The sequence below is a fragment of the Dendrobates tinctorius genome, unplaced genomic scaffold (assembly GCF_039654945.1).
Source record: "Dendrobates tinctorius isolate UK_male_01 unplaced genomic scaffold, ASM3965494v1 ptg000257l, whole genome shotgun sequence".
Taxonomy (NCBI): Eukaryota; Metazoa; Chordata; class Amphibia; order Anura; family Dendrobatidae; genus Dendrobates; species Dendrobates tinctorius.
The window spans coordinates 643,612-670,090 of NW_027361924.1; the positions used below are offsets into that span (position 1 = coordinate 643,612).

General features: G+C 40.9%; 1 protein-coding gene across 1 annotated transcript in view; it reads left to right on the forward strand.

The window, feature by feature from the left end:
- LOC141069092 (NADPH oxidase organizer 1-like) overlaps positions 1 to 26,479 on the forward strand; it is a 65,229-nt gene that overhangs the window by 25,368 nt on the left and 13,382 nt on the right. The window contains exon 3 of the mRNA XM_073558408.1: positions 22,216 to 22,291. Coding sequence (XP_073414509.1) covers positions 22,216 to 22,291 — 76 coding nt within the window. The remainder of the gene's footprint in view (positions 1 to 22,215; positions 22,292 to 26,479) is intronic.

Here is a 26,479-nt window from a genome sequence, read left to right on the forward strand (position 1 = left end):
ACTGCCTCCTGATCCTCCTGCTTCTCTGGGTCACATGTCTCCATTCCTCTGTTTCTTCAGGTGCACTTCGAATTTCTTCTCTTTCTGTAACATGAAGAGATAATTCTGCTCTGTCCAAGAACTCTTCACCTTCCTTAATGATCTTCAACGTAGCTAACCTCTCTTCGAGATTTTGCAACTTTTCCTCCAACAGGGACACAAGCTTGCATTTGTGGCATGTGAAGTTTGGCTTTTCCACTGGTAAGTCTGTGAACATGTAGCAAGAAATGCAGCTCACCAAATGGCTCCTGGCCTCTTCCATCTTGAGATTTCTTAAAAACGATGAAAGATGAGCCCAAATTCACTGGGAATATGCAAATGATCTCCTCAAGACTCTTCCCCTGGTTTTCCGATTTCCTCTTTTCAGCTGCAACGGCCAAAACCCAGTGATCGTTGAGCTCGCGGAGACTCTTCACTTATCCCAGAAAGCACTGGGAATATGCAAATGATCTCCTCAAGACTCTTCCCCTGGTTTTCCAATTTCCTCTTTTCAGCTGCAACGGCCAAAACCCAGTGATCGTTGAGCTCGCGGAGACTCTTCACTTATCCCAGAAGGCACTGGGAATATGCAAATGATCTCCTCAAGACTCTTCCCCAGTACACAGTCCATAATAACAGCCACAGTGCCCCATAATAATAAGTACACAGTCCATAATAACAGCCACGGTGCCCCATAATAATATGTACACAGTCCATAATAACAGCCACAGTGCCCCATAATAATAAGTACACAGTCCATAATAACAGCCACGGTGCCCCATAATAATAAGCACACAGTCCATAATAACAGCCACGGTGCCCCATAATAATAAGTACACAGTCCATAATAACAGCCACGGTGCCCCATAATAATAAGTAAACAGTCCACAATAACAGCCACGGTGCCCCATAATAATAAGTACACAGTCCCATAATAACAACCACGGTGCCCCATAATAATAAGTACACAGTCCCATAATAACAGCCACAGTGCCCCATAATAATAAGTACACAGTCCATAATAACAGCCACGGTGCCCCATAATAATAAGTACATAGTCCATAATAACAGCCACGGTGCCCCATAGTAATAAGTATACAGTCCATAATAACAGCCACGGTGCCCCATAATAAGTACACAGTCCCATAATAACAGCCACTGTGCCCCATAATAATTAGTACACAGTCCATAATAACAGCCACAGTGCCCCATAATAATAAGTACAGAGTCCCATAATAACAGCCACAGTGCCCCAAAATAATAAGTACACAGTCCATAATAACAGCCACAGTGCCCCATAATTATAAGTACACAGTCCCATAATAACAGCCACGGTGCCTCATAATAATAAGTACACAGTCCCATAATAACAGCCACGGTGCCCCATAATAATAAGTACACAGTCCCATAATAACAGCCACGGTGCCCCATAATAATAAGTACACAGACCATAATAACAGCCACGGTGCCCCATAATAATAAGTACACAGACCATAATAACAGCCACGGTTCCCCATAATAATAAGTACACAGTCCATAATAACAGCCACGGTGCCCCATAATAATAGGTACAGAGTCCCATAATAACAGCCATGGTGCCCCATAATAATAAATACACAGTCCATAATAACAGCCACGGTGCCCCATAATAATAAGTACACAGACCATAATAACAGCCACGGTTCCCCATAATAAGTACAGAGTCCTATAATAACAGCCACGGTGCCCCATAATAATAAGTACATAGTCCATAATAACGGCCACAGTGCCTCATAATAATAAGTACACAGTCCCATAATAACAGCCACGGTGCCTCATAATAATAAGTACACAGTCCATAATAACAGCCACAGTGCCCCATAATAATAGGTACAGAGTCCCATAATAACAGCCACGGTGCCCCATAATAATAAACACACAGTCCCATAATAAGAGCCACGGTGCCCCATGATAAGTACAGAGTCCTATAATAACAGCCACGGTGCCCCATAATAATCAGTACACAGTCCATAATAACAGCCACAGTGCCCCATAATAATAAGTACACAGTCCATAATAACAGCCACGGTGCCCCATAATAATATGTACACAGTCCATAATAACAGCCACAGTGCCCCATAATAAAAAGTACACAGTCCATAATAACAGCCACGGTGCCCCATAATAATAAGTACACAGTCCATAATAACAGCCACGGTGCCCCATAATAATAAGTACACAGTCCATAATAACAGCCACGGTGCCCCATAATAATAAGTACACAGACCATAATAACAGCCACAGTGCCCCATAACAATAAGTACACAGTCCATAATAACAGCCACGGTGCCCCATAATAATAGGTACAGAGTCCCATAATAACAGCCATGGTGCCCCATAATAATAAATACACAGTCCATAATAACAGCCACAGTGCCCCATAATAATAAGTACACAGTCCATAACAACAGCCACGGTGCCCCATAATAATAGGTACAGAGTCCCATAATAACAGCAACGGTGCCCCATAATAATAAGTACACAGTCCCATAATAACAGCCACGGTGCCCCATAATAATAAGTACACAGTCCCATAATAACAGCCACGGTGCCCCATAATAATAAGTGCAGAGTCCCATATTAACAGCCATGGTGCCCCATAATAATAAGTACACAGTCCATAATAACAGCCACGGTGCCTCATAATAATAAGTACACAGTCCCATAATAACAGCCACAGTACCCCATAATAATAAGTACAGAGTCCCATAATAACAGCCACGGTGCCCCATAACAATAAATACACAGTCCCATAATAACAGCCACGGTGCCCCATAATAATAAGTACACAGTCCATAATAACAGCCACGGTGCCTCATAATAAGTACACAGTCACATAATAACAGCCACAGTACCCCATAATAATAAGTACAGAGTCCCATAATAACAGCCACGGTGCCCCATAATAATAAATACACAGTCCATAATAACAGCCACAGTGCCCCATAATAATAAGTACACAGTCCATAATAACAGCCACGGTGCCCCATAATAATAAGTACACAGTCCCATAATAACAGCCACAGTACCCCATAATAATAAGTACAGAGTCCCATAATAACAGCCACAGTACCCCATAATAATAAGTACACAGTCCATAATATCAGCCACGGTGCCCCATAATAATAGGTACAGAGTCCCATAATAACAGCCACGGTGCCCCATAATAATAGGTACAGAGTCCCATAATAACAGCCACGGTGCCCCATAATAATAAGTACACAGTCCATAATAACAGCCACAGTGCCCCATAATAATAAGTACACAGTCCATAATAACAGCCACAGTGCCCCATAATAATAAGTACACAGTCCATAATAACATCCACAGTGTCCCATAATAATAAATACACAGTCCCATAATAACAGCCACAGTGCCCCATAATAATAAATACACAGTCCATAATAACAACCACAGTGCCCCATAATAATAAGTACACAGTCCATAATAACAGCCATGGTGCCCCATAATAATAAGTACACAGTCCCATAATAACAGCCACAGTGCCCCATAATAATAAGTACACAGTCCATAATAACAGCCACGGTGCCTCATAATAATAAGTACACAGTCCCATAATAACAGCCACAGTGCCCCCATAATAATAAGTACACAGTCCATAATAACAGCCACGGTGCCCCATAATAATAAGTACACAGTCCATAATAACAGCCACGGTGCCCCATAGTAATAAGTATACAGTCCATAATAACAGCCATGGTGCCCCATAATAAGTACACAGTCCCATAATAACAGCCACTGTGCCCCATAATAATAAGTACACAGTCCATAATAACAGCCACAGTGCCCCATAATAATAAGTACAGAGTCCCATAATAACAGCCACAGTGCCCCAAAATAATAAGTACACAGTCCATAATAACAGCCACAGTGCCCCATAATTATAAGTACACAGTCCCATAATAACAGCCACGGTGCCTCATAATAATAAGTACAGAGTCCCATAATAACAGCCACGGTGCCCCATAATAATAAATACACAGTCCATAATAACAGCCACAGTGCCCCATAATAATAAGTACACAGTCCATAATAACAGTCACGGTGCCCCATAATAATAAGTACACAGTCCCATAATAACAGCCACAGTACCCCATAATAATAAGTACAGAGTCCCATAATAACAGCCACAGTACCCCATAATAATAAGTACACAGTCCATAATAACAGCCACGGTGCCCCATAATAATAGGTACAGAGTCCCATAATAACAGCCACGGTGCCCCATAATAATAGGTACAGAGTCCCATAATAACAGCCACGGTGCCCCATAATAATAAGTACACAGTCCATAATAACAGCCACAGTGCCCCATAATAATAAGTACACTGTCCATAATAACAGCCACAGTGCCCCATAATAATAAGTACACAGTCCATAATAACAGCCACAGTGTCCCATAATAATAAATACACAGTCCCATAATAACAGCCACAGTGCCCCATAATAATAAATACACAGTCCATAATAACAACCACAGTGCCCCATAATAATAAGTACACAGTCCATAATAACAGCCATGGTGCCCCATAATAATAAGTACACAGTCCCATAATAACAGCCACAGTGCCCCATAATAATAAGTACACAGTCCCATAATAACAGCCACAGTGCCCCATAATAATAAGTACATAGTCCCATAATAACAGCCACAGTGCCCCATAATAATAAGTACACAGTCCATAATAACAGCCACGGTGCCCCATAATAATAAGTACACAGTCCCATAATAACAGCCACGGTGCCTCATAATAATAAGTACACAGTCGCATAATAACAGCCACGGTGCCCCATAATAATAAGTACACAGTCCATAATAACAGCCACGGTGCCCCATAATAATAAGTACACAGACCATAATAACAGCCACAGTGCCCCATAATAATAAGTACAGAGTCCATAATAACAGCCACGGTGCCCCATAATAATAGGTACAGAGTCCCATAATAACAGCCACGGTGCCTCATAATAATAAATACACAGTCCATAATAAGAGCCACAGTGCCCCATAATAATAAGTACACAGTCCCATAATAACAGCCACGGTGCCCCATAATAATAAGTACACAGTCCATAATAACAGCCACGGTGCCCCATAATAATAAGTACACAGACCATAATAACAGCCACGGTGCCCCATAATAATAAGTACACAGTCCATAATAACAGCCACGGTGCCCCATAATAATAGGTACAGAGTCCCATAATAACAGCCATGGTGCCCCATAATAATAAATACATAGTCCATAATAAGAGCCACAGTGCACCATAATAATAAGTACACAGTCCCATAATAACAGCCACGGTGCCCCATAATAATAAGTACACAGTCCATAATAACAGCCACGGTGCCCCATAATAATAAGTACACAGACCATAATAACAGCCACGGTGCCCCATAATAATAAGTACACAGTCCATAATAACAGCCACGGTGCCCCATAATAATAGGTACAGAGTCCCATAATAACAGCCATGGTGCCCCATAATAATAAATACACAGTCCATAATAACAGCCACAGTGCCCCATAATAATAAGTACACAGTCCATAATAACAGCCACGGTGCCCCATAATAATAGGTACAGAGTCCCATAATAACAGCAACGGTGCCACATAATAATAAGTACACAGTCCCATAATAACAGCCACGGTGCCCCATAATAATAAGTACACAGTCCCAGAATAACAACCACAGTGCCCCATAATAATAAGTACACAGTCCATAATAACAGCCACGGTGCCCCATAATAATAAGTGCAGAGTCCCATATTAACAGCCACGGTGCCCCATAATAATAAGTACACAGTCCCATAATAACAGCCACAGTACCCCATAATAATAAGTACAGAGTCCCATAATAACAGCCACGGTGCCCCATAATAATAAATACACAGTCCCATAATAACAGCCACGGTGCCTCATAATAATAAGTACACAGTCCCATAATAACAGCCACAGTACCCCATAATAATAAGTACAGAGTCCCATAATAACAGCCACGGTTCCCCATAATAATAAGTACAGTCCATAATAACAGCAACGGTGCCTCATAATAAGTACAGAGTCCCATAATAACAGCCACAGTACCCCATAATAATAAGTACAGAGTCCCATAATAACAGCCACGGTGCCCCATAATAATAAATACATAGTCCATAATAACAGCCACAGTGCCCCATAATAATAAGTACACAGTCCATAATAACAGTCACGGTGCCCCATAATAATAAGTACACAGTCCCATAATAACAGCCACAGTACTCCATAATAATAAGTACAGAGTCCCATAATAACAGCCACAGTACCCCATAATAATAAGTACACAGTCCATAATAACAGCCACGGTGCCCCATAATAATAGGTACAGAGTCCCATAATAACAGCCACGGTGCCCCATAATAATAGGTACAGAGTCCCATAATAACAGCCACGGTGCCCCATAATAATAAGTACACAGTCCATAATAACAGCCACAGTGCCCCATAATAATAAGTACACAGTCCATAATAACAGCCACAGTGCCCCATAATAATAAGTACACAGTCCATAATAACATCCACAGTGTCCCATAATAATAAATACACAGTCCCATAATAACAGCCACAGTGCCCCATAATAATAAATACACAGTCCATAATAACAACCACAGTGCCCCATAATAATAAGTACACAGTCCATAATAACAGCCATGGTGCCCCATAATAATAAGTACACAGTCCCATAATAACAGCCACAGTGCCCCATAATAATAAGTACACAGTCCATAATAACAGCCACGGTGCCTCATAATAATAAGTACACAGTCCCATAATAACAGCCACAGTGCCCCCATAATAATAAGTACACAGTCCATAATAACAGCCACGGTGCCCCATAATAATAAGTACACAGTCCATAATAACAGCCACGGTGCCCCATAGTAATAAGTATACAGTCCATAATAACAGCCATGGTGCCCCATAATAAGTACACAGTCCCATAATAACAGCCACTGTGCCCCATAATAATAAGTACACAGTCCATAATAACAGCCACAGTGCCCCATAATAATAAGTACAGAGTCCCATAATAACAGCCACAGTGCCCCAAAATAATAAGTACACAGTCCATAATAACAGCCACAGTGCCCCATAATTATAAGTACACAGTCCCATAATAACAGCCACGGTGCCTCATAATAATAAGTACAGAGTCCCATAATAACAGCCACGGTGCCCCATAATAATAAATACACAGTCCATAATAACAGCCACAGTGCCCCATAATAATAAGTACACAGTCCATAATAACAGTCACGGTGCCCCATAATAATAAGTACACAGTCCCATAATAACAGCCACAGTACCCCATAATAATAAGTACAGAGTCCCATAATAACAGCCACAGTACCCCATAATAATAAGTACACAGTCCATAATAACAGCCACGGTGCCCCATAATAATAGGTACAGAGTCCCATAATAACAGCCACGGTGCCCCATAATAATAGGTACAGAGTCCCATAATAACAGCCACGGTGCCCCATAATAATAAGTACACAGTCCATAATAACAGCCACAGTGCCCCATAATAATAAGTACACAGTCCATAATAACAGCCACAGTGCCCCATAATAATAAGTACACAGTCCATAATAACAGCCACAGTGTCCCATAATAATAAATACACAGTCCCATAATAACAGCCACAGTGCCCCATAATAATAAATACACAGTCCATAATAACAACCACAGTGCCCCATAATAATAAGTACACAGTCCATAATAACAGCCATGGTGCCCCATAATAATAAGTACACAGTCCCATAATAACAGCCACAGTGCCCCATAATAATAAGTACACAGTCCCATAATAACAGCCACAGTGCCCCATAATAATAAGTACATAGTCCCATAATAACAGCCACAGTGCCCCATAATAATAAGTACACAGTCCATAATAACAGCCACGGTGCCCCATAATAATAAGTACACAGTCCCATAATAACAGCCACGGTGCCTCATAATAATAAGTACACAGTCGCATAATAACAGCCACGGTGCCCCATAATAATAAGTACACAGTCCATAATAACAGCCACGGTGCCCCATAATAATAAGTACACAGACCATAATAACAGCCACAGTGCCCCATAATAATAAGTACAGAGTCCATAATAACAGCCACGGTGCCCCATAATAATAGGTACAGAGTCCCATAATAACAGCCACGGTGCCTCATAATAATAAATACACAGTCCATAATAAGAGCCACAGTGCCCCATAATAATAAGTACACAGTCCCATAATAACAGCCACGGTGCCCCATAATAATAAGTACACAGTCCATAATAACAGCCACGGTGCCCCATAATAATAAGTACACAGACCATAATAACAGCCACGGTGCCCCATAATAATAAGTACACAGTCCATAATAACAGCCACGGTGCCCCATAATAATAGGTACAGAGTCCCATAATAACAGCCATGGTGCCCCATAATAATAAATACATAGTCCATAATAAGAGCCACAGTGCACCATAATAATAAGTACACAGTCCCATAATAACAGCCACGGTGCCCCATAATAATAAGTACACAGTCCATAATAACAGCCACGGTGCCCCATAATAATAAGTACACAGACCATAATAACAGCCACGGTGCCCCATAATAATAAGTACACAGTCCATAATAACAGCCACGGTGCCCCATAATAATAGGTACAGAGTCCCATAATAACAGCCATGGTGCCCCATAATAATAAATACACAGTCCATAATAACAGCCACAGTGCCCCATAATAATAAGTACACAGTCCATAATAACAGCCACGGTGCCCCATAATAATAGGTACAGAGTCCCATAATAACAGCAACGGTGCCACATAATAATAAGTACACAGTCCCATAATAACAGCCACGGTGCCCCATAATAATAAGTACACAGTCCCAGAATAACAACCACAGTGCCCCATAATAATAAGTACACAGTCCATAATAACAGCCACGGTGCCCCATAATAATAAGTGCAGAGTCCCATATTAACAGCCACGGTGCCCCATAATAATAAGTACACAGTCCCATAATAACAGCCACAGTACCCCATAATAATAAGTACAGAGTCCCATAATAACAGCCACGGTGCCCCATAATAATAAATACACAGTCCCATAATAACAGCCACGGTGCCTCATAATAATAAGTACACAGTCGCATAATAACAGCCACAGTACCCCATAATAATAAGTACAGAGTCCCATAATAACAGCCACGGTGCCCCATAATAATAAGTACAGTCCATAATAACAGCCACGGTGCCTCATAATAAGTACAGAGTCCCATAATAACAGCCACAGTACCCCATAATAATAAGTACAGAGTCCCATAATAACAGCCACGGTGCCCCATAATAATAAATACATAGTCCATAATAACAGCCACAGTGCCCCATAATAATAAGTACACAGTCCATAATAACAGTCACGGTGCCCCATAATAATAAGTACACAGTCCCATAATAACAGCCACAGTACTCCATAATAATAAGTACAGAGTCCCATAATAACAGCCACAGTACCCCATAATAATAAGTACACAGTCCATAATAACAGCCACGGTGCCCCATAATAATAGGTACAGAGTCCCATAATAACAGCCACGGTGCCCCATAATAATAGGTACAGAGTCCCATAATAACAGCCACGGTGCCCCATAATAATAAGTACACAGTCCATAATAACAGCCACAGTGCCCCATAATAATAAGTACACAGTCCATAATAACAGCCACAGTGCCCCATAATAATAAGTACACAGTCCATAATAACAGCCACAGTGTCCCATAATAATAAATACACAGTCCCATAATAACAGCCACAGTGCCCCATAATAATAAATACACAGTCCATAATAACAACCACAGTGCCCCATAATAATAAGTACACAGTCCATAATAACAGCCATGGTGCCCCATATTAATAAGTACACAGTCCCATAATAACAGCCACAGTGCCCCATAATAATAAGTACACAGTCCCATAATAACAGCCACAGTGCCCCATAATAATAAGTACACAGTCCCATAATAACAGCCACAGTGCCCCATAATAATAAGTACACAGTCCATAATAACAGCCACGGTGCCCCATAATAATAAGTACACAGTCCCATAATAACAGCCACGGTGCCTCATAATAATAAGTACACAGTCCCATAATAACAGCCACGGTGCCCCATAATAATAAGTACACAGTCCATAATAACAGCCACGGTGCCCCATAATAATAAGTACACAGACCATAATAACAGCCACAGTGCCCCATAATAATAAGTACAGAGTCCATAATAACAGCCACGGTGCCCCATAATAATAGGTACAGAGTCCCATAATAACAGCCACGGTGCCCCATAATAATAAATACACAGTCCATAATAAGAGCCACAGTGCCCCATAATAATAAGTACACAGTCCCATAATAACAGCCACGGTGCCCCATAATAATAAGTACACAGTCCATAATAACAGCCATGGTGCCCCATAATAATAAATACACAGTCCATAATAACAGCCACAGTGCCCCATAATAATAAGTACACAGTCCATAATAACAGCCACGGTGCCCCATAATAATAGGTACAGAGTCCCATAATAACAGCAACGGTGCCCCATAATAATAAGTACACAGTCCCATAATAACAACCACAGTGCCCCATAATAATAAGTACACAGTCCATAATAACAGCCACGGTGCCCCATAATAATAAGTACACAGTCCACAATAACAGCCACGGTGCCCCATAATAATAAGTACACAGTCCATAATAACAGCCATGGTGCCCCATAATAATAAGTACACAGTCCCATAATAACAACCACAGTGCCCCATAATAATAAGTACACAGTCCATAATAACAGCCATGGTGCCCCATAATAATAAGTACACAGTGCCCCATAATAATAAGTACACAGTCCATAATAACAGCCACGGTGCCCCATAATAATAAGTACACAGTCCACAATAACAGCCACGGTGCCCCATAATAATAAGTACACAGTCCCATAATAACAACCACGGTGCCCCATAATAATAAGTACACAGTCCCATAATAACAGCCACAGTGCCCCATAATAATAAGTACACAGTCCATAATAACAGCCACGGTGCCCCATAATAAAAAGTACATAGTCCATAATAACAGCCACGGTGCCCCATAGTAATAAGTATACAGTCCATAATAACAGCCACAGTGCCCCATAATAAGTACACAGTCCCATAATAACAGCCACTGTGCCCCATAATAATAAGTACACAGTCCATAATAACAGCCACAGTGCCCCATAATAATAAGTACAGAGTCCCATAATAACAGCCACAGTGCCCCAAAATAATAAGTACACAGTCCATAATAACAGCCACAGTGCCCCATAATTATAAGTACACAGTCCCATAATAACAGCCACGGTGCCTCATAATAATAAGTACACAGTCCCATAATAACAGCCACGGTGCCCCATAATAATAAGTACACAGACCATAATAACAGCCACAGTGCCCCATAATAATAAGTACAGAGTCCATAATAACAGCCACGGTGCCCCATAATAATAGGTACAGAGTCCCATAATAACAGCCATGGTGCCCCATAATAATAAATACACAGTCCATAATAAGAGCCACAGTGCCCCATAATAATAAGTACACAGTCCCATAATAACAGCCACGGTGCCCCATAATAATAAGTACACAGTCCATAATAACAGCCACGGTGCCCCATAATAATAAGTACACAGACCATAATAACAGCCACAGTGCCCCATAATAATAAGTACACAGTCCATAATAACAGCCACGGTGCCCCATGATAATAGGTACAGAGTCCCATAATAACAGCCATGGTGCCCCATAATAATAAATACACAGTCCATAATAACAGCCACAGTGCCCCATAATAATAAGTACACAGTCCCATAATAACAGCCACGGTGCCCCATAATAATAAGTACACAGTCCCATAATAACAACCACAGTGCCCCATAATAATAAGTACACAGTCCATAATAACAGCCACGGTGCCCCATAATAATAAGTATAGAGTCCTATAATAACAGCCACGGTGCCCCATAATAATAAGTACATAGTCCATAATAACGGCCACAGTGCCTCATAATAATAAGTACACAGTCCCATAATAACAGCCACGGTGCCTCATAATAATAAGTACACAGTCCCATAATAAGAGCCACGGTGCCCCATGATAAGTACAGAGTCCTATAATAACAGCCACGGTGCCCCATAATAGAATCATAGAATCATAGAATCATAGAATCGTAGAGTTGGAAGGGACCTCCTGGGCCATCTGGTCCAACCCCCTGCTCAAAGCAGGATTCGCTAAATCATCCCAGTCAGATGTCTGTCCAGCCTCTGTTTGAAGACTTCCATTGAAGGAGAACTCACCACTTCTCGTGGCAGCCTGTTCCACTCATTGATCACTCTAACTGTCAAAAAGTTTTTTCTAATATCTAATCTGTGTCTCCTCCCATTCAGTTTCATCCCATTGCTTCTAGTCTTTCCTTGTGCAAATGAGAATAAAGTTGATCCTTCTACAATGTGACAGCCCTTTAGATATTTGTAGACAGCTATTAAGTCTCCTCTCAGTCTTCTCTTTTGCAAACTAAACATTCCCAAATCCTGCAACCTTTCCTCATAAGACAGGGTTTGCAGACCGGTCACCATTCTGGTCGCTCTTTTCTGAACTTGCTCCAGTTTGTTGATGTCTTTTTTAAAATGTGGTGCCCAAAACTGGACACAATATTCCAGATGAGGTCTGACCAAAGAGGAGTAGAGGGAAATAATGACTTCACGTGATCTAGACTGTATGCTTCTGTTAATACATCCTAGAATTGCATTTGCCTTTTTTGCTGCTGCATCACACTGTTGACTCATATTCAGTCTGTGATCTATTAGTATACCCAAGTCTTTTTCACATGTGCTGTCACTTAGCCCTATTCCTCCCATTCTATATATGCTTTTTCCATTTTTATTGCCCAGATGTAGTACTTTGCATTTCTCCCTGTTAAAAACCATTCTGTTAGTTGCTGCCCACTTCTCCAGTTTATTTAAATCTTTTTGAATCCTCTCTCTCTCTTCTCTAGTATTAGCTATCCCTCCTAGCTTTGTGTCATCAGCAAATTTAATCAGTTTACCCTCAATTCCTTCATCTAAATCGTTGATAAAGATGTTGAACAATACAGGGCCCAGGACAGAGCCCTGTGGTACCCCACTTGAGACATTCTTCCAACTGGATGTGCAGCCATTTACGACCACTCTTTGGGTCCGATCACTAAGCCAGTTATGAATCCACCTAACAGTTGCCTTGTCCATTCCATACTTAATCATTTTTTCAATAAGGATTGTATGAGAGACTTTGTCAAATGCTTTGCTGAAGTCAAGATATACTATATCTACAGCATTTCCTTGATCCACCCAATCAGTGATACCGTCATAGAAGGAAATTAAGTTAGTCTGACATGACTTATTAGTTACAAACCCATGCTGACTCTGTTTAATCACTTCATTCTTATCCAGGTATTGACATACATGTTGTTTAATAATTTGTTCAAAGATCTTTCCTGGTATAGAAGTCAGACTCACCGGCCTATAGTTACCTGGGTCCACCTTCTTCCCCTTTTTGAAGATAGGAACAACATTTGCTCTTCTCCAGTCTTCTGGCACTTCTCCTGTTCTCCAAGAATTTTCAAAGATTATAGAGAGGGGTTCAAAAATTTCTTCTGCTATCTCCTTCAGTACTCTGGGGTGTAATTCATCTGGACCTGGAGACTTGAATTCATTTAGGCTAGCTAAGTGTTTCCTCACTATCTTTCTGTTTATAGATATCCTGGATTCTTCTATTCCCTTAATAGGACAGTGAATAACAGTTGATGTTACATTTCCTTTCTGAGAGAAAACAGATGCAAAATAGGAATTTAAAAGTTCAGCCTTCTCAACATCCTGTCTTACCAATTCATCATTTTCATCCTGTAAAAATCCTATAGCATCTTTGACTTTTCTTTTACTTTTGACATATCCCCAAAATCCTTTATTATTGCTTTTGACATCTCTTGCAAGCCTCAATTCATTTTCAGCTTTAGATAATCTGATTTGTGCCCTGCAGGTTCTGCAGACAGCATTATATTCTTCTTTAGATATGCCTCCCTCTTTCCATTTTATAAACATTTTTTTCTTCCTTTTTAGCATGTGCTTAAGTTCTGTGTTCATCCATCCTGGTTTCCTTAACTGCTTCCTATTCTTCCCTCTTTTCGGAATTGTTAACAACTGTGCTTTGAGAATTTCATTTTTCAAGATTTCCCATCCTTCCTGGACATTTTTGTCTTTAAGGATATCCAGCCATTGGATCCCTCCAATTCTCTTTCTGAATCCCTTAAAATCTGCCTTTCTGAAATCTAACCTTGACGTCTGAGTCTTCACAGGTCTTCCGCCTCTAGTTATCCAAAATTCTAAAATAGCATGGTCGCTACCTCCTAGGGTCCCAGCCACTTTTACCTCCTCAACCATTTCCTCCCTGTTTATAAGGATTAGATCCAAGGTAGCAGTTCCCCTTGTTTTCTCCCTTACCTTTTGGAAGATAAAGTTGTCAGCAAGAGAGGATAAGAATTTCCTTGACATGTTAGTTTTGCCTGAGAGAGATTCCCAACAAATGTCTGGATAGTTGAAATCTCCCATGACAACTATGTCATATTTTTTGGAGAACTTGGCCATTTGATGCATAAAGAGTTCATCCATAGCTTCAGCTTGCACAGGCGGCCTGTAGTAAATGCCTACAATGGTGTCCTTTCCATTGCTCTGTCCTTGTATTCTTACCCAAACAGTTTCCACAGAACTCCCAGTCTCTGAAGCTTCAATCTCTGTTCAGATATACGCGTTTCTAACATACAATGTGACACCCCCTCCTCGTTTATCAAGTCTGTTTCTTGCAAATAAGTTGTATCCTTCTAGTCTTGTATTCCAATCATGCATATTGTCCCACCAAGTTTCAGTGATTCCAATGACATCATATTTCTTTTCCTGTGTTAGTAGTTCCAATTCTCCTTGTTTGTTGCCCATGCTTTGTGCATTAGTATAGAAACATTTTAGTTTGTGATTGGTTTCCCTTTCTCCAATATTTTTATTAATTAGATTCTTTCGTCTTTGTTCTTCCTTTCCACTTCTAATAGCAGAGTTCTCAATAGCATTTGTCAGGTGTATGGCTTTTTCTGGTCTTTTGCTTCCCTTCCCATGTTGTTCTAGTTTAAAGCTCTCCTTACAAGTGTAGCAAGGCGACTTCCAAATATATGCTTACCAGTCTTCGTAAGGTGCACCCCATCTCTAGCAAGTAGTCCATCGTATAAGTAGTTCACTCCGTGATCCAGAAATCCAAATCGTTGCTGACGGCACCATCGACGTAGCCAGTTGTTCACCTGCAGAATCTTATTCCACCTCCTTGTTCCATGGCCATCCACTGGGAGGATGGAAGAGAAGACCACCTGCGCTCCCAGTTCTTTCACTTTCTTGCCTAAGTCTTCAAAGTCTCTGCAGATGGTTTCCAGGTCGTTTCTTGCAGTGTCATTTGTCCCCACATGTAGTAGCAGGAATGGGTAGTCATCTGTAGGTCTGAAGAGTCCTGATATCCTGTCAGACACATCTTTAATTTTTGCACCTGGAAGACAACACATTTCTCTTGAAGTTATATCCGGTCTGCAGATAGCGGCCTCAGTTCCTCTCAACAGGGAATCCCCCATGACCACCACTCTCCGTTTCTTCTTCACAACATTTTTCTTTCTCCATCCAGGAGGACTCTGAAGGCGTACAAGGTTGCTGTTTGTTGGCAAAGTCTTATCCTGATGTATTTCTTCATTGTTTTCCTGCGTGAGAGCCTGGTACTGGTTTCTGAGCAGTATGGGTGCTGACTGCCTCCTGATCCTCCTGCTTCTCTGGGTCACATGTCTCCATTCCTCTGTTTCTTCAGGTGCACTTCGAATTTCTTCTCTTTCTGTAACATGAAGAGATAATTCTGCTCTGTCCAAGAACTCTTCACCTTCCTTAATGATCTTCAACGTAGCTAACCTCTCTTCGAGATTTTGCAACTTTTCCTCCAACAGGGACACAAGCTTGCATTTGTGGCATGTGAAGTTTGGCTTTTCCACTGGTAAGTCTGTGAACATGTAGCAAGAAATGCAGCTCACCAAATGGCTCCTGGCCTCTTCCATCTTGAGATTTCTTAAAAACGATGAAAGATGAGCCCAAATTCACTGGGAATATGCAAATGATCTCCTCAAGACTCTTCCCCTGGTTTTCCGATTTCCTCTTTTCAGCTGCAACGGCCAAAACCCAGTGATCGTTGAGCTCGCGGAGACTCTTCACTTATCCCAGAAAGCACTGGGAATATGCAAATGATCTCCTCAAGACTCTTCCCCTGGTTTTCCAATTTCCTCTTTTCAGCTGCAACGGCCAAAACCCAGTGATCGTTGAGCTCGCGGAGACTCTTCACTTATCCCAGAAGGCACTGGGAATATGCAAATGATCTCCTCAAGACTCTTCCCCAGTACACAGTCCATAATAACAGCCACAGTGCCCCATAATAATAAGTACACAGTCCATAATAACAGCCACGGTGCCCCATAATAATATGTACACAGTCCATAATAACAGCCACAGTGCCCCATAATAATAAGTACACAGTCCATAATAACAGCCACGGTGCCCCATAATAATAAGCACACAGTCCATAATAACAGCCACGGTGCCCCATAATAATAAGTACACAGTCCATAATAACAGCCACGGTGCCCCATAATAATAAGTAAACAGTCCACAATAACAGCCACGGTGCCCCATAATAATAAGTACACAGTCCCATAATAACAACCACGGTGCCCCATAATAATAAGTACACAGTCCCATAATAACAGCCACAGTGCCCCATAATAATAAGTACACAGTCCATAATAACAGCCACGGTGCCCCATAATAATAAGTACATAGTCCATAATAACAGCCACGGTGCCCCATAGTAATAAGTATACAGTCCATAATAACAGCCACGGTGCCCCATAATAAGTACACAGTCCCATAATAACAGCCACTGTGCCCCATAATAATTAGTACACAGTCCATAATAACAGCCACAGTGCCCCATAATAATAAGTACAGAGTCCCATAATAACAGCCACAGTGCCCCAAAATAATAAGTACACAGTCCATAATAACAGCCACAGTGCCCCATAATTATAAGTACACAGTCCCATAATAACAGCCACGGTGCCTCATAATAATAAGTACACAGTCCCATAATAACAGCCACGGTGCCCCATAATAATAAGTACACAGTCCCATAATAACAGCCACGGTGCCCCATAATAATAAGTACACAGACCATAATAACAGCCACGGTGCCCCATAATAATAAGTACACAGACCATAATAACAGCCACGGTTCCCCATAATAATAAGTACACAGTCCATAATAACAGCCACGGTGCCCCATAATAATAGGTACAGAGTCCCATAATAACAGCCATGGTGCCCCATAATAATAAATACACAGTCCATAATAACAGCCACGGTGCCCCATAATAATAAGTACACAGACCATAATAACAGCCACGGTTCCCCATAATAATAAGTACACAGTCCATAATAACAGCCACGGTGCCCCATAATAATAGGTACAGAGTCCCATAATAACAGCCATGGTGCCCCATAATAATAAATACACAGTCCATAATAACAGCCACAGTGCCCCATAATAATAAGTACACAGTCCCATAATAACAGCCACGGTGCCCCATAATAATAAGTACACAGTCCATAATAACAGCCACGGTGCCCCATAATAATAAGTACACAGACCATAATAACAGCCACGGTTCCCCATAATAATAAGTACACAGTCCATAATAACAGCCACGGTGCCCCATAATAATAGGTACAGAGTCCCATAATAACAGCCATGGTGCCCCATAATAATAAATACACAGTCCATAATAACAGCCACAGTGCCCCATAATAATAAGTACACAGTCCATAATAACAGCCACGGTGCCCCATAATAATAAGTACACAGTCCACAATAACAGCCACGGTGCCCCATAATAATAAGTACACAGTCCCATAATAACAGCCACGGTGCCCCATAATAATAAGTACACAGTCCCATAATAACAACCACAGTGCCCCATAATAATAAGTACACAGTCCATAATAACAGCCACGGTGCCCCATAATAATAAGTACACAGTCCACAATAACAGCCACGTTGCCCCATAATAATAAGTACACAGTCCATAATAACAGCCACGGTGCCTCATAATAATAATAAGTACACAGTCCCATAATAACAGCCACAGTGCCCCATAATAATAAGTACACAGTCCATAATAACAGCCACGGTGCCCCATAATAACAGCCATGGTGCCCCATAATAATAAGTACACAGTCCATAATAACAGCCACGGTGCCTCATAATAATAAGTACACAGTCCCATAATAACAGCCACAGTGCCCCATAATAATAAGTACACAGTCCACAATAACAGCCACGGTGCCTCATAATAATAAGTACACAGTCCCATAATAACAGCCACAGTGCCCCATAATAATAAGTACACAGTCCACAATAACAGCCACGGTGCCCCATAATAAGTACACAGTCCCATAATAACAGCCACGGTGCCCCATAATAAGTACACAGTCCCATAATAACAGCCACAGTGCCCCATAATAATAAGTACACAGTCCATAATAACAGCCACGGTGCCCCATAATAAGTACACAGTCCCATAATAACAGCCATGGTGCCCCATAATAATAAGTACACAGTCCATAATAACAGCCACGGTGCCCCATAATAAGTACACAGTCCCATAATAACAGCCACAGTGCCCCATAATAATAAGTACACAGTCCATAATAACAGCCACGGTGCCCCATAATAAGTACACAGTCCCATAATAACAGCCACGGTGCCCCATAATAAGTACACAGTCCATAATAACAGCCACGGTGCCCCATAATAAGTACACAGTCCATAATAACAGCCACGGTGCCTCATAATAATAAGTACACAGTCCCATAATAACAGCCACGGTGCCTCATAATAATAAGTACACAGTCCATAATAACAGCCACAGTGCCCCATAATAATAAGTACACAGTCCCATAATAACAGCCACAGGGTCCCATAATAATAAGTACACAGTCCATAATAACAGCCACGGTGCCCCATAGTAAGTACACAGTCCATAATAACAGCCACGGTGCCCCATAATAATAAGTACACAGTCCCATAATAACAGCCACAGTGCCCTATAATAAGTACACAGTCCCATAATAAAAGCCACAGGGTCCCATAATAATAAGTACACAGTCCATAATAACAGCCACGGTGCCTCATAATAAGTACACAGTCCCATAATAAAAGCCACAGGGTCCCATAATAATAAGTACACAGTCCCATAATAACAGCCACGGTGCCCCATAATAAGTACACAGTCCCATAATAAAAGCCACAGGGTCCCATAATAATAAGTACACAGTCCATAATAACAGCCACGGTGCCTCATAATAAGTACACAGTCCCATAATAAAAGCCACAGGGTCCCATAATAATAAGTACACAGTCCCATAATAACAGCCACGGTGCCCCATAATAATAAGTACACAGTCCCATAATAACAGCCACAGGGTCCCATAATAATAAGTACACAGTCCCATAATAACAGCCACGGTGCCTCATAATAATAAGTACACAGTCCCATAATAACAGCCACAGGGTCCCATAATAATAAGTACACAGTCCATAATAACAGCCACGGTGCCCCATAATAAGTACACAGTCCATAATAACAGCCACGGTGCCCCATAATAATAAGTACACAGTCCCATAATAACAGCCACAGTGCCCCATAATAAGTACACAGTCCCATAATAAAAGCCACAGGGTCCCATAATAATAAGTACACAGTCCATAATAACAGCCACGGTGCCTCATAATAAGTACACAGTCCCATAATAAAAGCCACAGGGTCCCATAATAATAAGTACACAGTCCCATAATAACAGCCACGGTGCCCCATAATAAGTACACAGTCCATAATAACAGCCACGGTGCCTCATAATAATAAGTACACAGACCATAATAACAGCCACGGTGCCCCATAATAATAAGTACACAGTCCATAATAACAGCCACGGTGCCCCATAATAAGTACACAGTCCATAATAACAGCCACGGTGCCCCATAATAATAAGTACACAGTCCCATAATAACAGCCACAGTGCCCCATAATAAGTACACAGTCCCATAATAAAAGCCACAGGGTCCCATAATAATAAGTACACAGTCCATAATAACAGCCACGGTGCCCCATAATAAGTACACAGTCCATAATAACAGCCACGGTGCCTCATAATAATAAGTACACAGTCCATAATAACAGCCACGGTGCCTCATAATAATAAGTACACAGTCCATAATAACAGCCACGGTGCCCCATAATAAGTACACAGTCCATAATAACAGCCACGGTGCCTCATAATAATAAGTACACAGACCATAATAACAGCCACGGTGCCTCATAATAATAAGTACACAGTCCCATAATAACAGCCACGGTGCCCCATAATAAGTACACAGTCCATAATAACAGCCACGGTGCCTCATAATAATAAGTACACAGACCATAATAACAGCCACGGTGCCCCATAATAATAAGTACACAGTCCATAATAACAGCCACGGTGCCCCATAATAAGTACACAGTCCATAATAACAGCCACGGTGCCCCATAATAATAAGTACACAGTCCCATAATAACAGCCACAGTGCCCCATAATAAGTACACAGTCCCATAATAAAAGCCACAGGGTCCCATAATAATAAGTACACAGACCATAATAACAGCCACGGTGCCCCATAATAAGTACACAGTCCATAATAACAGCCACGGTGCCCCATAATAATAAGTACACAGTCCATAATAACAGCCACGGTGCCTCATAATAATAAGTACACAGTCCATAATAACAGCCACGGTGCCTCATAATAATAAGTACACAGACCATAATAACAGCCACGGTGCCCCATAATAATAAGTACACAGTCCCATAATAACAGCCACAGGGCCCCATAATAATAAGTACACAGTCCCATAATAACAGCCACAGTGCCCCATAATAATAAGTACACAGTCCATAATAACAGCCACGGTGCCCCATAATAATAAATACAGTCCTAAAGCTACGGTAAGGGTCCCGTTACATTTAGCGATGCACCAGCGATCCCGACAGCGATACGTCCTGGTCAGGATCGCTGGTGCATCTCTAAATGGTCGCTAGTGAGCTGCCTAACAGGCAGATACACCAGCGACACAGCAGCTTTAAGACATCTGTCGGTGGTCGCTCTTACCTGTCACACCGCAGCGATGATGACGACTTCCGCCTGCGTCCATGCCTCACTAGTCGGCGCCAGTGGGATGCCAACGATGAAAAAATGGCCCGGGACATTGGAGCGCGATCAGCGATATCCAGTGGGGGGGGGGCGGTCGCATGTATGTGTCACACAAAGCGAGATCCCTAGCGATATCGCTGCTGCGTCACAGAATCGGTGACACTTTAGCGATCTCGCTTTGTGTAAAAGGCTCTTAAGACGTTGCATTTTTTATGTGTTGCGGGGAAAAAACAGCGTTTACCAGTACCAGCAAAGGGAATGAGATTTCGGAATATCTTGCTGATGCTACTTATCTTTTCCGTGCAGATTTGAAGCTAATTTGCCGCATGTCAACTCTTTTATATCTTTGCAACATTTCGCACCCATTAAAATGTGTAAAGGAAAAATGTATCAAAGATGCACATATAGTACACAGAATTTTTCCTGCCAACACAGTAAAACTACTGCAAATACTGATTGTGTGAGCATACCCTAATAATAAGCAGGGTCCCCATAATAAGAGTTTATGACAGCCACATTGCCTTAATAAAAACAGCATCAGACTGTCATCAGTAACAGCCACAGTGATCTCAGAAGAATACTCTTGTGGCCCCCCAGTAATTACTGACTATAGTAAGTATAACCCTCATCATCTACTTTGATCATCTAGAAATCACTTACGAGGAAGTTTCCCCTGGAGGCCGGCGTGGTGAGCAAATCAGAGAGAATTCTTCCCATACTCAGGGGTAAGTGAGGCATTTACTCCATGCAGAGGACATCTGAGACGCAAGTGATCCGTGAAATTATATAGGACGGTGATGAATGGGATAATGCTAACATCACATTTAGCTGTTTATTTATTTTTGGCTATTTTTGCCTGTTTTTCATTTGCGCCTTATTCTAATTTAAATTTTTTAAAGTCTGTTTTATATGTGCTTTCCTGTTGTTGTTTTTTTTTTTTTCTTTTTTTATGTTCATCATCGTCAAGAAAGCTTTGGGGTTTCCAGATTTTTGCAGCCGATTCATCAATGCAACTTTTTAAAAAGTCACATTTTTATGCAAATGTCATCCAGCCTTCTTCACTGGAGTGAGTTTATCTACAGCTGATATTTTTGCAAAGTTTCAGCGAAATGTATGACATTCTGGGTTTATATAATCCCAAAACCAGTTAAAGACAAAAAGAAAGTTTTTTTTTTTTTTTTTCATGAATCATGGACCATTTGGAAGAATTTGGGGTAAAAAAAAAAACATTAACAAATAACCCAAGAGAAAAGAAATACAGTAGATAAGTGACTTTAACCCCCACAAACACACACAAATGATCATATTAGTCAGCTCTCTGTACCTACCAATTGCTCATTTTGCCTTTCTACCCAGCTAATTCTTCTCTTTTCATCATGTGATTAAAATCTGACTAGCTACATTCTTCTAAGCTCTGTGTAGAAACAGGGGTCAATTTTCCCTGCATGAGTCACAAGTCCCTGCAGGGGGAGGAGCGGAGCGGCTGGGTCAGGAGTAGAAGAGGGGGATGATAAATGCAGGGACAAGAGACTTCCTATTTCTACATAGAGCAGAGAAAGGAGAGGAATGAACTGGGTAGAAAGGCAAAATGAGCAATTGTAAGTACACTGCTATATAATATGATTGCAACAGGACAAAAACTTTGATGGGAGAGCTTCCTTAAGGAACTACAAGCCCTGGCATAATGCTTAAATAAATACACCATATATGGCAGATATATGTCTCTAATAGCAGCAAGCTGAGCTGATCTCTGTGCCCTGCTGTTAACCATTTATGCGATGCTGTCAATATCTGACAGTGGCATTTAAATGGAGGAGTTGCCAGTACAATCGCACGCTGGCTCGTATCGCCCCCCCCTACCTGCGACTCAATTGCAGAACACCAATGAATTAGCATTCCACTCTTAGATCTGTTGAAGGCCACCATTGCTGACAGCATGGTTTTCTGTTTTCATAAGAGAATTTCCCAATATACTTTAATATTGATATATTGCAGTAAATAATGATCAGGCGATCACCAGTTCAAGTCCCCAAAAGGTAGTAAAAACAAACAAACAAAAGTTTTAAATATATATTTAAAAAATGTAAAAATTTGAATCATCCCTCCCATTCTCTCATTAGAAATTTAAAATCACTGAATCTGTAAACAAATAAACTCATACGGAAAACTTCAACAAGAGAAAAGAAAATCAAAACACCATTGCCCTAAACATATACAATACAAAGCAACCTCCTATGTACACCAAAGTGGTACCAAGGAAAACGTCAGCCCTCACAGCTCAGTAGACAGAAAAATAAAAACATTATGGGGGTCTCAGAAAATGGCACTATGAACCAGAATGTGTTTTTTTCAACTTCTGATTTTTTTTTATTAAATAAAAAACAATCTATACAAGTTTGACATCACCGTAATCATACAGTACAAACCTGGAGAATAGGGTGAAAAATAAAAAAATCCTTATCGTGAAGGTGTTAAAGAACTCTTTTGCCCCTGAACAGATACCAAATGAATGAGTAAAGAACTTCATTTTCCTTTCAGGTTGAACAAGTTAGCGGAACAATGGGAGAGCGACTTTTTGTTATTTTACACGGAGTTCGTATAACAATGAAAATTTTCTTCTATTAAGTAAATGATAGGCTTTCAATTCACAAGGAACAGGAAATATTTTATAGTGACTGTTTTATATGCAGAATGTACTTATAAGAGCCAATCTGCTGATAAGATCTTTGAACAAGACCTTACGATGCAGTTTATTGCTCACATTAGAAATATATAGACAGGGTCTGTCTGTTCATCCCACAACTGATATGGTAAAGTTATAAAACGTGCGACATTTTATTGGAAGTGGTTTTTATATAGAGTCACACCCTTCTATAGCAACAAAATAAATTCTGGAAGTTTTAAAACAATCAAAACTAAAGCACTAAGTAATTGACATTCTATGAATGTCAGTACAGTAGAGGTTCCAGAATATTGGGCCACTAGCACTTCAAGGACTGGCATAACAACGGAACATAATAATATGGATCTAGAATCAACCATGGGTTATGAAAATATTTTGTGGATCGGGGCCACACTAGACGCTATAGAGTCGTACAAACATGGAACACTAATACTTCTAACTGGTCAGTACTGGCATTCAAATACATAGGGTTGGTCATAATTATAGTTGGAATTGATCAACAATACTTGAGAGCGGTCCACATTGGAACGCTAATATATGGAACAAGTAAATTTTGACACTTATGTATTTGAGTTCTGTCAAAATGAGTTTTCCAATATTTGGAGATGGTCAGCATTGACACTTTATTACTTGAGATTGGTTAACATTGACACACTATTACTTTTAATTAGTCAACATCGCTGCGCCAATATTTGAGGTTGGTCACCATTGGCACAATAATACTTGGAACTGGTCAAACATGGCCCTCCAATCCTTGGAACAATCGATTTCAATAATTTTTATTAATAATCTTTATTTTTATATAGCGCTAACATATTCCGCAGCCCTTTACAGTTTGCACACATTATCATCACTGTCCCCGATGGGGCTCACAAATTCCCTGTCTTTGGAATGTGGAACGCAAACACGGGGAGAACATACAAACTCCTTGCGGATGTTGTCCTTGGTGGGATTTGAACCCAGGACTCCAGCTCTGCAAGGCTGCAGCGCTAACCACTGAGCCACCGTGCTGCATTTGAGATTGGTCAACATTACCATTCCAATACTTGTGGATTATCCATATTGGAAGTCCAATACTTTAGTTTGGTCAGTGTTGGCACACTAACACTTGAAATTAGTCATCATTGTCTGACTAATACTTGACAATGGTTAATATTAATACTTCAATACTTGGAGATAATCAGCACTGGCTCACTATTTCTTGAGGTTGGTCACATCCGCACATTAATACTGGTCAAAATTGACACACTAAATCCTGGAGATGGCCAACAATTACATGCCTATTCTTGTACTGGTCAACACTGGAACACCAATTCTTGAGGTTAATCAATATCAACACACTATTGCTTGATGTTGGTCAACACTGGCATATTAATATTTTAAATTGGCCAACATTGGAACTCTATTACTTGAGGTTGATTGACATTAGCACACTGTTACTTGGAATTAGTTAACACTAGCACACTTGCTTTTTATGGCCTTATGTTATGATTGAGTCACCGAGGAGGAAAAAATAAAACACAAGCTCAGCCCAGAAAATCAGAGAGGTTGGAAACTAGCGGATTGCAGACCCCTAATCCTATCACACAACTAGCAGTAGCCGTGGAGTGTTCCTACGGTGATCCTAGACACCTTGTCACAGCTGGAGATCTAAATAAGCCTAAAGAGAGGAAAGGGAAAAACTGACTGCCCCAGAGCAGACCCCAAAGCAATAGGCAGCCCCCAACATATAATGACGGTGAAGCAAGATGAAAACACTTACACAGATAGAAAGATAGGTTGAGCAAACGATGGGGCCCAAGCTAACTAAAAAGGACAGGACAGAAAAGCTGCTGTCTGCAATCCGAGAAAACCCTGCTAAAAATATTACCAACACAACTGATAAGCAAAAAGGACCCTGAAGTCACTAGACTTCAAACCCTATATCAGCACTCAGAATATTCTGAAAGCAGAGCAAAAGAGAACACTGATCAAGGAATAAGAATCCAGCACACCCCCAGCCGGGGATGGCTGAACTCAAAAAACAAGGTAAACAAAACCAAAACTAATAAGTTCAATAGCAGAGCAAAAACTTATCTTTGGGAAGCAGGAATCAGACTGGTCTCCAAGAATCAAGCAGAGAAATCACCAGCCACTCAGAAGTGCGTCGGCTGCCTTATATCCAGTCTGAAGTTCCTGTTACCCAGTCACAATCCACCTGATCAGGTGTTTGGTTTCTTTCATCCAAATC